Source organism: Porites lutea, chromosome 9 (genome assembly GCF_958299795.1).
Source record: "Porites lutea chromosome 9, jaPorLute2.1, whole genome shotgun sequence".
In the NCBI taxonomy this organism is placed as follows: domain Eukaryota; kingdom Metazoa; phylum Cnidaria; class Anthozoa; order Scleractinia; family Poritidae; genus Porites; species Porites lutea.
Genome location: NC_133209.1, coordinates 12,819,174 through 12,835,822, shown reverse-complemented (window position 1 = coordinate 12,835,822; position 16,649 = coordinate 12,819,174). Strand labels below are relative to the sequence as shown.

Sequence of the window (16,649 nt, the reverse complement as noted above, 5' to 3'; positions counted from 1 at the left end):
CACCCTAAGTGAGACCAAAATCTGAAATTTACACCCCTAAGCGAGACGACGAGCATCCCCGCCCCTTTCATATGGGAGTGTTCCATCATGTAAGCCCAAGAGAAAGAGCTGAAGTTCGATGAAGTTCGACCAATGAAACCGAAGCTATATAACGAGGAATTCAGCCGATCGGTGTTAGTTAAAAAGTTTGCTCTTAGGTAAGAGTTCCCAGTGAGTTAATAGCTTTTGTACACTGTTCCCCACTTTTCGACTAGCCTTCTCATGCCTTTTAGAGTTGGCGAATTTTCCCCGGGGATTTTCTTTGTGAATTAAAGTGGATACCTTTGAAAATGCGCGGAATGTGAGGGAGGTCGAAACACAGGACTGGTCTTCTATACAAGAGGGGGACATTGGGGGGGTACCCAATACCGCAATACCGTAAGAAAAAAGGGCAAATACCGAAATACCGCGTCGAAAATCGTCTAAACACCGATACCGCATATTTTAATCACATTTATAATCGGTTCCGCATACTTATGGTTGCTTCCATCTAGCGCGTTTAATTATCTCAGGCATTCATGCACTAGTCTGCTACACAGCTGTTTTTTGTGTCGTCACGCAACGCTCCTTTAGCGGGGAGGAGCGTTGCGTGACGACACTAAAAACGGCTGTGTAGCAGACTCAGTTTATGCACCAGATGTCCATTTTGGTAGTTCGCAAATTTTCACTGAAAATTAAACTACATTCGTTCAACCTTTTGGTAGTTCGACCAAACAGCTATTGAACTCCAATAGAAATAACTCCTGAAAGCGCGAAAAACAAACCAACCAAAACCGTTTCCACGCACGTCTACTGCGAGTTTTGATAAGCGAGTCTAGTCTAGCACGTTAGTCTCTCAGGGGTCAACTATCTCGACTGTCTCACACGCCGCGCCGGCAACAAGAGGCAAACTTACCAAATTTTCTCTTTTAACTTTACAAGGCGTTTTTCAATTCTCGAAACCCGACATTTAAACTTACCGTAAATCCTCTATTAAGCCCCCCCTCTCAAATAAGACCCCCTCTCTAATAAGCCCCCCCCCCCCCGTTTCAGAGGGGGAAAGTTAATAAGCCCCCCCTCTCTATTAAGCCCCCCTCCCCCTCCCCCAATTCTTATTCTTCACCAAAAAATTAACGATTAATGTGGACTGATCAGTCATGGTTTATTCAGGCTGGAAGTTCATATTGTTTTTGGTGGTCTTCGGCCGCATGACCTCCAACTTCATATGCTTAACTTTCTCAACTTTGCGCTCTAGTTCTTTGTGAAGAATTGTCCCCATTTAAAAATGTAAATATAAGAGGAGTTTTCGTTTGTAAGTTGTGTACGGCAAATCAATACAAGTAACCATTCTCATAAAAATTACCGAAGAACCTGAGGCCGAAACCACATTTTTGAAGAATAAGAATTTTGTTTTTGTTACTTTTAGGCTCCCACAAGTTAATTAAATACTTTTGACAGTGACGTTAATTGTACAACACGTAAGTCTACTCTCTTAGAATCTTATTTCACCGAATACCGTCAGCCAAAATGATGAAAAACCGCGTACCGCAGAGCTAGATGATACCGCATACCGCACGTGAAAATTAAAATTACCGAAATGCCGCATGAAAAAAGCCCAATACCGCAATACCGTAAACCCCCATGTCCCCCTCATACAACAGTATGCCCTCCAACATGGCAGCCAATACAAATCATACTACTTTGTTGAAAAATCAAATTGCCTTAAAATATCTCCCTTAAATGCGTTTCCTCTCAAATTTCGGTTGTAAGACAATTCTTGGATTCCAACTTATTGTGAGGAAGCATTGGTCACGTGACCTCTTAGTGCAAGTGGCTATTTGCCTGGCTAAGTAAGTCAACTCCAAAAGCTTTCACTGAAGCTTTGCACCTACACGGTATTTGAGGAGCCCGCAGGTTAAAAATGAATGGCAAAACTGTAGTAGAAGATATTTATTTCTCCTTTGACATGCTCAATTTTGCGTACTTAGCACTGCAAGGAGAGGTTAAATCTCGAAGCGAATTTAAAGTAAAATTACACGCTGACTGGAAAGGCTAGGAGACAGCAGATCATCGTGAAGTTTATTTTAAGTTATTATCCTTAACCTTCTCGGAAAGCGAAATTGAGGAAACTTGAATGTAAACATGGATTATTTTTATTCAAATAGCGTACGATGACGTGGGTTAACTTGTTCCTGTACCGCCCACAGTTATTGTGATTGTTTTAAAATATTAGCCTGGTAGATTGTTAGTCAGACCAGAGATTTGATGCCGTCACGAACAGAAAGGGAAAGTAAAGTACTCTGCTTCGGTTGAATGGACATGCTGCTTCCTGTAGCAGATATCTACATTCACCGTAACTGTCGAAGCAATGGCCGCCTATGATATTTGTGTCTTCAGTCTAAGATTTGTACTTTTTGCCTTTGTGACATGGAAAATCAAAAGTCTGGGAGTCAGTTTGTCGCCCGGTGAAGGGGTAAGTAGTTTTTTTTTCTTTTTCAGGATTAAGCTAGCGCTTTCACGAACGTACGCATAAGTTAGCCCTGTTCAATGAATATTTTTGTGAATTTGGTGATTTTAGATATCTTAGGAGCTGGTTTGTCGCATGGTTACGTCTGTTAAGTCGTTGATTTGTCATTTTACATACATGTACTTAAGCCTTACGTACGTTTTATAGGCTACTAGCTGTCTTTTTTAGTCCCTCGAGAGCGAAACGATCATACTCGTGAATGTTAAATTGCATGAACGCCACTGATGAGATATATTTACATTAAATTTCACTGATTTTCGCTTAGTTCACCTAGTTTGTAAGCGTAAGTCTAGAATTTAATTATTACTACTTTGAAAACTGCATTATACTTACTAGTAAGTAAGTTTTAAGCTAATAACACAATTTTAGAGTAAGCTTAACTTAAAGTTAAATATGCATGCTGTAGCTGTGCACGATTTAACTACAGTTGCAATGCTTAAACCGAAACGGGTATCGAAAGTGAGAGCATTTTCTGGCTAACTCTAGGTCAACTGGTTTCTTCCAAGAACTTGTCAAATGTGAGGGAAATTGTCTCCTGTGGCTACAACTTATGTGAAGATTCTACTTTTCACCTCTGAGAAATAAGTTTTACATCCTTTTTAAAGTCATTGTGATAATGCCCCCTTGAAGCCAATATATTTCACCGTGTTTGCCAGTGAGTCATCAGTTTTCATTATTTTTTTAATATGGCAAATCTGCATTTACTCAGATTGCACGCCCTCCCTTTACTAAGGTACATGTTATTGAATTTTTCTTTCTTTTATGATAGGATATGATATGTAAAATGTGTTTTAGGAATACATGCACCTATTTTTTGTCATTTTGTTTACTTCAGTCCAGAGATAATTGACTATATTTCATGTCTTTAATTACTATGGGCTACGGAAACAAAACAGTCAATATCAGCTGGCTGTTGAACATAAATATCAATTATCGAACATTACTCTCGATGCACGACAGGAAATATATTTTCTTTTATTGTTCATTTCGGAGGAAATATAATTGTCCATAATGTATTTTTCATTTTTTTTTTTTTGAATGCCCTCAAAAAGTCCTTTAATTTCCCTGGAGGGTGTACTTTTTATTGACATAAATTTCTTTCAGAGTAAAATAAAATTTGATTATACTCCAGCATTCATGGTTTGTTCATCACCTGCTTTAATGCATTTAGCACTCTTGAAAATGTTGATATAGCTGTCTAGGAAAAAAATAGGATGCTGAAATTAAAGTCATTTTTCTTCTTTGAAGTCTTAATAATATTGTTGTCAATTTGAGTGAGAATCTTTTTCAGCTATCAACTACTTTATTTTTGATGACCAAGACAAGTCTTGCAGAGTTGTAAGATCTGTTAAAGTTATACATTTTGTTGCACCTGCCACCTTAGATTTACTGGATGAACAATCCACAGCTGATTGTGAAATAATGTGTGTTTAAGGCAAAATCTATTGTTTTGTGCACATGCAGAATGCTGAACATGCAGAAGGAAGAATACAACCATGAAATGCTAAGTTTCTTACATGGTAATGGATCAAGCAGAATGAAGCGGAATGGCATTACCATTATTTTAAGGACCATTTTTGGCATATTTTTAGGACCATGATTTTGACTTATTTTGGTTTTATTAAATGACTAAGGGTTCATATTTTACTTTCTTTGCACTTTTACTTGTCTTTTGTTATAACGTCTGCAGGCTTTAGACTTTACAAACCAGCTTTAGCTAATAAACTATTGACAAAAAGCCTGAACCATTCATAGATCCACCCCAGTTATGTGGGGGATGTTGCCTGTAGTACAGTGAGTCAAGTTTGAGCAAAATAGCCAAATATAAAGAAAAATCCTTTTATGTTTATTTTACTTTCTATGTGCTTTTTAGTATAATAATCTGTTGCTCATGTTACCAAAATGAGTCAATGTTGAATACAGAATATAGATCATAACACTCTCCTGATAGAAAAGAAAATTTTTTCCTAAGTCTACACAAGTCAAGTCAATTAATTTTTTTTAGGGGTATAAAATGATGCGTCTCAGAAAATATCAGCTGCAGTCTCTTAAAATAAGAGTCGGGAATCTCGGGCTTATAATGCTACAAATTGACTTGTCATGAAGTCTCAAATTTTTATAATTTAAAATTTGTACCCTGAATATACCAAGCTATTTATTCATGGAGGTAACTTAGACCAACAAGCAAGAAAAACTGGTGGTGCTGAGTTTATACTGTCTCTTTTTTGGTGGTCTTCACTTTTCTACCTAAAAATCACAAGACTTGATCAAATCCATGTTGCTTTTGAAAGCTTTTAATAAGTTTCTTTTCTTGATGCCATGATGCATGCAGCAGGTCAAGCCAGGTTGAATGGTATCATTGTATATATCTTTTACAGATTTGTTTTGTTTGTTTATTGACGCAATCACCCTGTAGTGTTTAATGTAGCAGATCACATTTATTTTGTGGCGATGCCATTAATGATGTGTCCTATAACTAACTGTGCCCATGTTGTTGCTGGAATCCCCTTGAACTAAAGTGTTGTGCAAAGTGATGACAAATTGAGCCGAAACCAATACTTTTCAGACTATAATAATATTGTAAAATTGCACACATTTTCAGTTCAGCATCTCACTGATCAGTGTATGGTTATTGACAGATAGTTATATGTGAGCAACATTTGCTTAAATCTGTTTCCTTTAAATCCAATGCATTGATCATTGTTCAATTAAAATTCGAACTGCGCATGCTTTTATATGTCAATTAAGCTAATTTTAGCTCAACAAATCACAAGATCACTTGTTGTTTTACAGTGTCTCAATTCTATCCACACAATTTTGTACTTAAAAAAAGTTTATTTATAATATTTTTAGCAGGATAGCAAGTACATCTGTTTTACATGTTTCAGCTGTTAATTAAACTTAAAACGTCATGAGATCAGATTTGTTTGTTTCGCAGGCAAGCACCACTCATGTCACTATTACAGCTGGAGAAAAAGCAAAGATGGTTTACAAGGCAAGAACTAAAGAACTTACTCTGACTGCCCTGGAATTTGGTCAGTGGACATACAATGAAGTAGTTATTGTGTCAAACAGTTACTTTCTTATTGGAAATAACACAACAACAAGAAAGTTCTGGTTGAAAATAAGGGAGGCAGATGTCAGTAAATCAGGGATTTATTCATTTGTGGTCAATGGCACTGCTGTACAACGATGGGAGCTCCACGTCAAATCAGGTATTGAGAATCATAATACGTACAATGTAAGTTCACCACTCTTTTCATGTACTTAATATCACAGAGATGTCTCTGAGAATTTTGAAGTTTTAAAAAGGTTGTTTGACTTTTACCAAACAAACCTACATGCAGAGTAGAAATTTTAGTTATAATAATGCTAGTGGAGCAGTCCCTACTGGTACTTCTAAGTTTGGGGAAATCTTTTTTTTCTCACATCTTACTTTTGATTATCAAAAACCCATAAAAATCTTGTGAATTTATTCAGAGGGAAATTCACAAGATTTTCATGTCTTGTTCACCAGATTTTCATGGCCAAAACTTAAGGGGTATTTTCATGGGTTCAACCTATGAAAATACCATTAAAAAAGCCATGAAAATACTTTGAAAAATTCGCAATTAATGGCCTATGAAACAGTCTAGATTATGAGAAATGCAATGAAAAACACATGAAAAAGCCATGACTCATGAATTTGACTTGTTATGGGATTTTCATGGTGTTGAGGAAAAGGCCATGAAATATATCCAGATTTTTCATGGTGTGCAAATTCATGGCAATTTAGTGGGAAGGAAAATTCATTAGTCAGGATTATCCCCTTAATGGGGAATTTTTATTGGGCCATGAAGATTCTCAGTGTACTTTTCTGACCTTTTCACAGTATTTTTATGGCCCATGAAATATATTTTGTGCCTGGTCCTCTGACATTTTCAGTTGGGTTGAAGTAATGGCTTAAAGTGCAACGTTAAGTGACAAACAATTGAGACAAACAGTATAATAAATTTTTACTAACAGGAGTCTATGAAGCTATTTCTTTGGACTAAAAAGTGACTGTTTTTAATCGCACAATTTTTTTTTGCATTGGTATGTGTCATCACAAACTTTATTGACCTAAGTTTAAACGGATCTGGCAAGATCTATGTTACGAATTAATAAATGTGTGCAACATTTCTTTGGGCCGTTAACGTCTACTTTTGTGCTAGTGTGAGTTGGACACATTTTATTGCTTTTTAATTGTGCCTTCAAGGGAATTTCATGGGTCATTAGACCTTTCATCAGTCATGAAATACATGCTAGGCTGTAACTGCCTTTTCAGGGGTCATGAAATGTATCAGTCTAAAATATATGATGTGCATTTCATGACCCATGAAAATCCATATTCATGGCTTTGTAAACTTTTCATGGTTCATGAATATAACCAGTAAAGAATTTCATGGAACTTTCATGACTTAAGTTAGCACCGTGAAGTCTGAAATTGCTGTTCATGGCCATGAAAAAATGGTTCATTGGTTTTTCAACACATTTGCATGGGATTTTCACGAAAAACAGATTTGTAGTGTTTACAGGGTAAGGCCCATTCTTTTTTTATGTTACATCCAGATGTTTTAGTTTTTCTCTCCATATAGTTTTTCATGTAATTATTTTTTTTTAATAATTACGAAGATTTATAACTTAAAAAGATGTTAACATTTGTAAAATCCTTGGGCGATTTCAGAAAATATCAACACCACACCAATTGGACAGCTTCTACATTTTAAATGTGTTATTCCCCCATGCCCTTGGAATTCCATTGTCATCCTCCCCCCCTCCCATTCAGATATCTTGTATGATATGGATATTTTCTGGAATTGCCCATTTCAAACTTGCAACATTTAGGGGATGTTTAGGATTGTATACATACTTTTTTTTGCATTTTGACAAGGCTTTAATTATATTTTATAACATATCTAACAATAAATAATAAAATAATTTAGAGGGGCTATAGCATAAAACAATGCCAGTGATGATTTTGCTGAAAAAAAAAATGCTCATAAATCGCTTAATTTTGGCCTGCAGGCTCTTTTCTAATGGCAATTAATTGGCACGATGCAAGAGAATACTTATAGGTAAGAGTTTTCTAAAACTTAACACAGTAAAAATCACGGATAAGAAAGGATGTTTCGACTGATCTTTGGTCATTTTCAAAAGCGTAAAAAAAAATTAAAAGAATTAGCATGTACTTTATATGTGTTAGGTGTAAAAATATGTTAAGAACTATGAAAAATGTTTGAAAATGATAAAAGAATGAAATAAAGCATGCAGAAAATAAACAACAATAGATTTAGCATTTTAAAGAAGTGTAAAACCAAATTTGACTGCCTGGTGTTTGAAATGTTTTTTATTAATGAACTGAGACGTAGTCTTGATGTACAATCAGACTCACTTCGTGCAAAAGTTTTTGAATAGCTCTTTTAATTAGATTTTATTGTTGTTGTTTTTTTCTGCATGCTTTATTTCATTCTTTTATCATTTTTCAAACATTTTTATAGTTCTTAACATATTTTTACACCTTACACACATATATGTTTATTCTTTTAACTTTTTTTTTACTTACTTAAAAACTACCGAAAATTGGTTGAAACGTTGCTTTTTATCCGTGATTTTTACTGTGTTAAGTGCAAGAGAATAAAGTGAAAAAATATCCTTTTCTGAGAGAAAAGCCCTGCAATATGTTCCTGAAAATGCTGGATTCACTGAAAAAGCGAGGATAACATATTTGTTTCATTGAATAAAACCAAATTGGTAAAATGGAGGACAAGCCATTTTTTATTTGTGCGAATTAAGTACTGCCTACTGCAGGTAACGGACCATGAAAACAGCACTTAACTGTGCGCAAGGATGCCATTTTGAACATAAATTTGTGATGACTGGTATGGTGGCCATCTTGCTTCAGTTTTATACATGTTTTATTGGTCTTGAGCCAGGACTGAAATTCCAAATTTTGACCAGGAAAGCACTTGGCAAATGGGCCACAAGTCACATTCATTTTTTAGCAGTCGGCTTTCTTCTGAGACTAAAACTACCGGCATCGATCCTTTGAATCTATTAAGTGTAATCTAAGTGATTTGCCTCCGCCAGTTCTCAGAACTCTTACAAGAAAACACCTCTAGTCTCGTTTTGGAAGCACTAGTGACTTAGATGTCTTTCGACTCCATGATGTCTTCCAACTACCAGGTGGAACAGATGTATCGAGATGTAAGGAGCCAAAAGCTACAGTTACCTCGTTGAAACCTTGAAATGAGTTCGCAAACAAGCAACTAAGTGAGACTGTGAACTAAACAAGTCACAGTTTTTTTTTGACATGGCACACATGATTTGAGCGAGAAAACAAGCCACTGGCATTGACTTGCCAATTGCCTATAAAGTAATTGACACCTGGGAGAAAGTGACTAACTGTTGAGTGTACAGTTCAGACAGGCAATTATGAATGAATGAATGAATGAATAACTGTTTATTGACATTTTTTGCGGCTTAGAGCTGAATTGCAGGTACAGGTCACATAAACAATACATGATAATTAGGACACTAAATGGTGACATATTTTACAGTTATAAAATTTGCGAAACGATCAGTATTACACAGTACACAGTACACAGTACGCAGTAGTGCACAGTAAGCCAAAGATGAGTGAACAATTCTGCTTTTAATTAAGGGAAGATTGAGTTTTAATAAAGCTATTAAAATGGGCACTGACATACGTGCGGCTGTATACACCTATTTTAATTAAGGTTGCTTCAGAGAAGAATGATGCATGATCTATGTTTCATAGCCCGCGGTGCATTATTGTAGCAAGTCTAGTAAATTATGTGCCCACGAGCCTAGAAACCTTAAGACATTGTATTTCAAAACACCGAATCCAAGGCTTTTTAATTTAAGACAGTTATTTGAGGTTAGGTTTTTCTCTATGGTAATATACAAATGCTGCAAATTTTCAACGAGTTTGCTTGGCTCGTGCACGTGGGAATTTCGGATGGAGTTGAAAATAACTTAACATTCCGTGTTTATCTATTTTTGAGGCAATTTGTTTAAAACTGAATAAAAAAAGAATAGCGTTGATTTGCTTTATTGAAATAACCAGCATTCGGGCCTATGCAAAAACGCAGCTTAATCAGGTGGTGAAACCCCATTCATTTAATGTTGTTAAAAGAAAGGGCTTCTAATTTTTTACTATGAGATTTTAAAAATGAAATTTTTCAGCTCGCTCATGCTTAAGAATTTTAGCAGCCATTTGACTTGAAAGCTGTCTTGAACGCCTTTTCACAAATGGTCTCCATTATTTCAATGAACGTGAACAAGACTAAACTTCCCGTTCCAAAAGGGTATATATTTATCATATGGTCCATTCCACATGAGAAAAGAAGAAATGATCATTTTTGAAATAAACTACTCTGGGATTTTAAGTGCAAAGCCAAAATGCATAAGGACTGAAGTTTCAAAAATCATCGGGAAGTAAGTGCAGATCCACCATTCGATACTGAGGGGGGTTTATACCCAAAGTAAGCGACTACTAAAAGACTCGTATTCCGGTAACTTATAATGAATGCAATAATTTGTTAACCATAATTCAAACAACTGAATTCAATCAAGATCAAAATGTAACATTAAAATGTTTAATTTAACCATAGCTCTCCATTAAAAACCACAGTATTTTCAACTTACATTTTCCGGAGAAATTGATCAGTCACTGCCAAAACTATTGACATGGATGTTACGGAACGTCCATGAAATTCAAAGGAATTTTTTCTCTTACAGCTGTTGTCTAAGCCCGATACTAAAAATAACAAAGATGCTTTTTTACTTGACCAAGTAAAAATTAACATACATCTGTGACAACAAAACCAATCAGTTCCAAAAGGACAAAAAAAATTGATGGTAAATTTCTCATACTTCATGGATGTAACTATCATGGACATTACGTCATGACAACAATAAATGCAGGAAGCTCGCTAATAATTGCCTAAAAAGCCTGGTTCTAAGATTCATTTGTTATATAACAATAATAATGTATATTCAGCATTGCTGAATATTATTATGGAGTTAAAGAGAGCACTTAGAATTTTATTGGAGACAATAGTGAATTATTATAAGGACAACATTATTTTTACAATATTCAACAAAAATGTCAAGTGTGAGATATTTCATCTTTTAGAGTAAACATATCAAATCGTCAATATAGCTCTGTGGAAACTTCTAAATTGCTTAAAGTTTCTAAAATTTGAGAATAATGTGGAACTGAAAGATACTCTAATTAATCGACCAAGTATCAAACGTATCCATTTTTCCATTGCAATTCTGAGAAAGAGCTTGAAACAAGGCTTTTCTATTAAAAACACCTTTTCTACAAGCAGCTTCTTTGAAATTTTAAATCATCATGGAACAAAAAAATACATGAAGATCATCTTAAAGATGAGTCACAAACGTTAACTTGGTGACTAATGTTTTTTCGTCAAAAAGGTGAAAACTTAAAGGAACGATAAAGCCTATTTCAAAACTAATGCCCAGTTTTCTAGTGTTTGTGGGAAAGAAAGAAGGTACAGAGAATTTATATTTTGGACATCACTGATTTCGTTATGTTTTTTACACACTGTAACGTCCATGGTCCGGAATGTAACATCCATGACAGTGTTTTGTCATCAAGCAAAGAATGCACACATCACAAAAGAAATATTTATCACTTTGTTATTGTAGTATCACTATTTAACTAAAACAAGACGCCTAAAGTCGTTTCCGTGGGATGCGTTGGTCTATGGAAGCATAATGGCGTTCTATCTGAATTTGGAAAAATTAGGGAAACCGGATAGATGTGTCATGTTATGAGCATCGATGAGTAGCTTACCTGTATGGGCTGGTTTAATGTGCTTATGACTGAATTTATAGTAGCCTGCGTGACAGGCTAATATTTCTCCCCAATCCACATCCCCTTTTTGCTTCCTCCCTATCCCCTACCCCTTTCGACGCCTTCTACGCAAGCTAAATTTATAGTTGTCACTGGTCGCAAGGATGGAGTTGATCTTGTTTTGATCTATCGATAGGTAGTTATTTTCATAGCACGATTTGGATAAGAGAAAGAAGTTATTTTGCATCAAAACAAGGTTTTCCCGTGTAACTTAAATTGGAATGTTAACGGAAACAAGTAATGGCGAACATGTGGAAAATGCTCTCTGATTAACCTGAACGGGAACTATATGTATAAAGATACGTCATATCTTGGTAGTAAGTAGCCACAGGTAACTTTTTTAAAGACAAATGAACATTGTAGTTTTAGGTTAATGGAACAAAACAAAACAAAACATCCGCTTGCTTTATCCAGGGTCGAACCCAGGGTTACAAAGTTCGATAAAGTTCCAATGTTTTAATCCAAGATGAAAGTTTAATATTCCAAGATGCTCTTGATACAGTTAAAAATTAATTGCAATGTGTTTTCAAGGTATCAAAGTTAACATAGTTCCAATGATTTTCGCTGATTCCAAGGTATGATAAGTTTACTAAGGTTCCTGATGCGTGTCCCATCCAGAAGTCCAATCCATGCCGAAAGCTAGTCGTCGATCGACGAGGACAATATTTTGCGATTTCACCGCCAATCGTCAAGGGTACGAGATGAAATTTACGCGATTTAACCTCCCATCGTCAAGGAGTGTAGCTAAATGTCGTGGGTCGTGGGTAGTGGGTAGAGGTCGTGGGTCGTGGGGGTGGGTCGTGGGTCGTGGATAAAAAAATTTCTTCCAAAAAAATAAAAATTAAAAAATTAAAAAGCAAAAAGTTGTAAAATTCATGAAACGAAAATCTCCGAGTACAAGCCAGTCCTATTCCCCTTCCTCGCGGTCAGCAAAACAAATAAGGGACCAGTCATAATTTAAGTTGGAGGGGGCGGGCGGGGGGTGGAGGAGAAATTGGGGGGCCTTCAATTTTTTTGGGATGGAATATATGACCTTGGGGGGTCTTCAAGTTTCTTTTAAGTACTATCCCTACTGAGCAGCATGATGCTTGAGTAGTAAAGGACCTGATTTTGATTCAGTATTACACAAAGTCCTATATTGTGTAATACTAAAACAATTTAATCAGCATTTTGACAAAACGATTTAATGCTCAAATCATAGTAGGTGCATCAACACAACATCCATTATTGTGTAACACTGAAACAATTTCATCGTCATTTTAACAAATGATTACATGCATAAAGTCATGTTATGCAATCTCACTATCCGAATCATTATTTGTGGATGAGGTTGATGTGGACTCACTGTCTGTGTCACTGTCAAGTTTTTTGCTATTAGAGCATGTACTGCTCATATAAAAAGCAGTAAGCTTTGGCTGATTATCTTCTTTCTTCCTTGAAGCGGTCCTGTCGGCCTCTAACCTTTCGATGGCTTGTCTTATCTCAATTATAACACAATCACTGGTATATCCTTGCTCTATAAACTGTTTGAGAGGCTCTAGGTGAAATCTCTTTCAGCACATTCGGAAGTGACAGTGAGTAAGAACGGTAAAGTAAAGAAAATGTTATTTGTTATTACCATTTGGGTATTACGTAAGAAAGGGGGGCCCTTAAATCTTTTAACATGATTGAAGGGGGGGGGGGGTACCTAAAAAACATTGGTGCTATTAGTAGCGGTCTGGAAATAATTTGGGATAAAAAACAATTTCTCATTCCCCCCCCCCCCCCCCCCCCCCACCTCCAACTTAAATTATGTCTGGTCCCTAAGCGAATCCTCTAGTACAAACGGGCACTAAAAAGGCATTTAAGTGAAAAATAAAAGAAACTCTGTACACTATGTAGACCTGGAGCAGGCTAGAGAAAAACTGGAGACTGAACTGCTCTTTCTTAAAGATGTCAACATTCGTGACTGAAACGTCCTTTCAGTTTAAGGAATGATTTTTGGAATCGTTACAGCAAAGATTTTGTACACAAAACAAATAAAAAAAAATCTCGAAAATTGTATTTCCGTACGGCAATAAAATTTACATACAGTCTTGCCTTAACTTGAAATGTTGGGAATGAAGGTGTTTCCTTCGTAAGGTAAGAGACCTAAAACTTCTTTAAGAAACAATTCTATCCAAAAATATGAATTACCTCAAAATTGTCCTTTTTCCCTCCCCTTTCTCACGGTGATCGCATTCCATCCTGTTAAAAAATCTCCGCTGATCACTGGAATTGTAGATCGAACAAAGATGAATAGTGAGCAGCCATTTCCATTCAGCGAGTCAGAGCTGTCCCATACTTTCCATCAATTGCAGGTATAATTTACATTTAGTTTCGTTTATTTCGCTGCGACTGCTCAGGTATGGATAAATCTTCATCGGCAACATGTCTTTTATACAGTGATGTTGTGAAAGCGGAGCCAAGTCCCACGTAGCTTAGGAAATATCAGGAAGAGAATGAAGAAGAGGCCGTGACGAAAAAGGCAATCAAGGAGCTTGAGATTTTCGTTGCAGAAATATTTTACAACTTGTTTCTATTTATTTCTTTTTTTCAATTATTTTTTTTCTTTGTCATTTTTTTCTATACGTTTTTTACCCACGACATTTACCCACACCCACGACCCGTGACCCACACCCACGACCCACGACCTCTACCCACGACCCACGACATCTAGCTACACTCATCGTCAAGGTGTTTTCGATAAGAAAAGAAAATAACTGAACTCTAGCTGTGCTCGGCAAAAACTGGCAAACTCCGAATAGAAAAATCTATCGGACGGAAATCATGACCCGCAACCAGGCGCTACTAAAACCTTATGAAAAAGCTAGACCTAAACAAAAAAGAATCATGAAGGAAAAAAATAATTTGGCTTAGGTCGCCTTTCGTGACTTGCCACTATCCCGAAGGATTTCGTTGGTTAACAAGCCATCCTAAACCACGAGTGGGAAAACTCAAGCGCGACAAATTTGGCAGCCAAAAAAAAACGCATCGCATTGTTCACCAGGAAGCAAATCCATTAAAAATCGATACAGAGTTTGTACAATCTGATTGGTCGGCTTGGAAGAAGAGATAATCGATAAGGATTTTAGGCAATCCTATTGGCTGGCTTTGCAATTTCGGGTACAACCGAACCGGATTTTTACCGTGGGAGTGCCACAGGCATCCCACGGAAAAACAATATCATTTGTTTTTAGTTATGCTTGCAGAATTCACAGGAATTTAATGTTTAACATTTGCACTTAAGAACGTCCATGACAGCTCAATTTATTTAAATATAAATTTTTGCATAATAGTAAATTTGATGAGTTTTTCACTTAACATGCAACTTGCACCTATCTGTCATAAACTAAGTGAAAGGAATGGTTGTTTGTTATTATGTAATCTCTTCTGATGATTTTTCTCTAACCACACTAATGCAAATGGAACGTCCATGATCGTGGAATGACCCATATATATATATAGACCAGTAGGTGAACTACTCAAATCCTGAGTGCATGGGTGTTTAATACCGACTTGTTTCGTAGGCTACCGAAAAGGTGACCCATTCATCAGTTAAACTCCATTATAACACTGAAGCTTTAGGGTCGGACCAACACCGGCGTGCGTTCATCAGCCTAATTGAAAAATCTTTTCCAGCGGCGGGCCACAAACCATAAAGCTCAGCTACAGCTGCATGCCCTATGTCAAGCAAATAATAGATGGCTACAACAAAGCCATCCTGAAGATAGCAGGAACAGCTCAACGACAGAAAGACGGAGGGAAAACGTGTAGCTGTAGGAAAAAAGAAGACTACCCACTGAACGGAGAATCAGCCAGGAGAATCATATATATATAGAGAGAGACCAGTAGGCAAACTACTCAAAAAGCAGTTTTTTTACCAAAATATATTTCTGTAAAAAATCAGTATTTTTACAACCGTTCAATTTGTAAAAAAACAGCTTTTTTACATAAAAATGACGCTTTTTTACAAGGACCGTTTTTTATGCAACAAATAGATACAAGTAGACTGATGGAACTGGATTAAATCTCGAACATTAATTGCTACTCAGAGGTTCATGCCTCTTGCGAGGCAGTCACCAGACAACTGCCAAAAGTAACGGTTACAATCAAAGATATAGGGAAAACAGAACAATAAATATTAGGCGCGGCGTATGGTGCGTGGCGCATCTTGCTGCTAACTAAGTGTTCCTTACATGTCAAATTTGCGACAAAAACTAATCAAGTCAGGACAGTATTTAGTAGAAATTTCTTTGAGTGTCTGCAACCTCAGAGGTAAGTTCATTTCTATTTTTCAGGGTAGACATTTCTGGTTTACAAATTATGAAATATTTGTCCCACAAGCACAGGTTGTAGGTGGCCTACGAAACAAGTTTGTATTAAACACCCATGCACTCAGGATTTGAGTAGTTCGCCTTCTGGTCTATATATATATTTTTGCTTTCCATCAAAAACCTTAGTGGAATCCAGTAGTGTGTCAAAAAAAAGCAAGAACCTGCTGTTTGATAGAGAAAATGATCATTTGCTAAAATTCAGCGGTTTTTCATCAACTGCTTTTTTTTCAGCCATATCGTCACTGAGGATAGTTCTTTACCCATATGTCAATTTAACTACAAATTTAAATGAGGATGTAATCATCGCATGTAGTAACAGCAATATTTAAGCAATTGCAAATTCCAGGTGAAAACAAAAAATTGATGGACTTCGAGAGGATTTGAACCAATAACGCAAGCTCTGCACTTAAAGCACTACAGTGCTTTACTAACTGAGCTGCATGAAGACCCATACATTGATAACACACTAATTTGTTGAGTTCATCATACCCCCTTAAAGGAACAATGCATAGAATGAAGATGACCTGAACTGTGGATTAATGTAAATGAGGATTAGATCATTGTGCACAGTTGTAATGGTAGACTTCGTTAGTGGGATTTGAACTCATGACAATTTTTTTTGGCATTATTTTTCCACATTTACTTTTGTTGCTACAACCATGAACACATCGTCATAAAATTCTTTTACAGGTTAAGATGAACCTTTTCCCTTCATACAATGTATATAGCTAAATTAGATGGTAGATAACTATAGTGCTAGCACATAGGCCATGGTGGGTTTGAATCCCTTTGAAGCTTTTAATAATTTTTCTCAGGCTTAATT

The 16,649-nt window shown here is 36.3% G+C and overlaps 1 protein-coding gene across 1 annotated transcript in view; it reads left to right on the top strand.

The window, feature by feature from the left end:
- Positions 1-1,902: 1,902 nt before the first annotated feature.
- The window catches only part of LOC140947941 (uncharacterized), a 39,024-nt gene continuing 24,277 nt past the window's right edge, over positions 1,903-16,649 (top strand). Inside the window, exons 1-2 of the mRNA XM_073397171.1 lie at positions 1,903-2,491; positions 5,484-5,760. Coding sequence (XP_073253272.1) covers positions 2,387-2,491; positions 5,484-5,760 — 382 coding nt within the window. The 5' untranslated portion in view covers positions 1,903-2,386. The remainder of the gene's footprint in view (positions 2,492-5,483; positions 5,761-16,649) is intronic.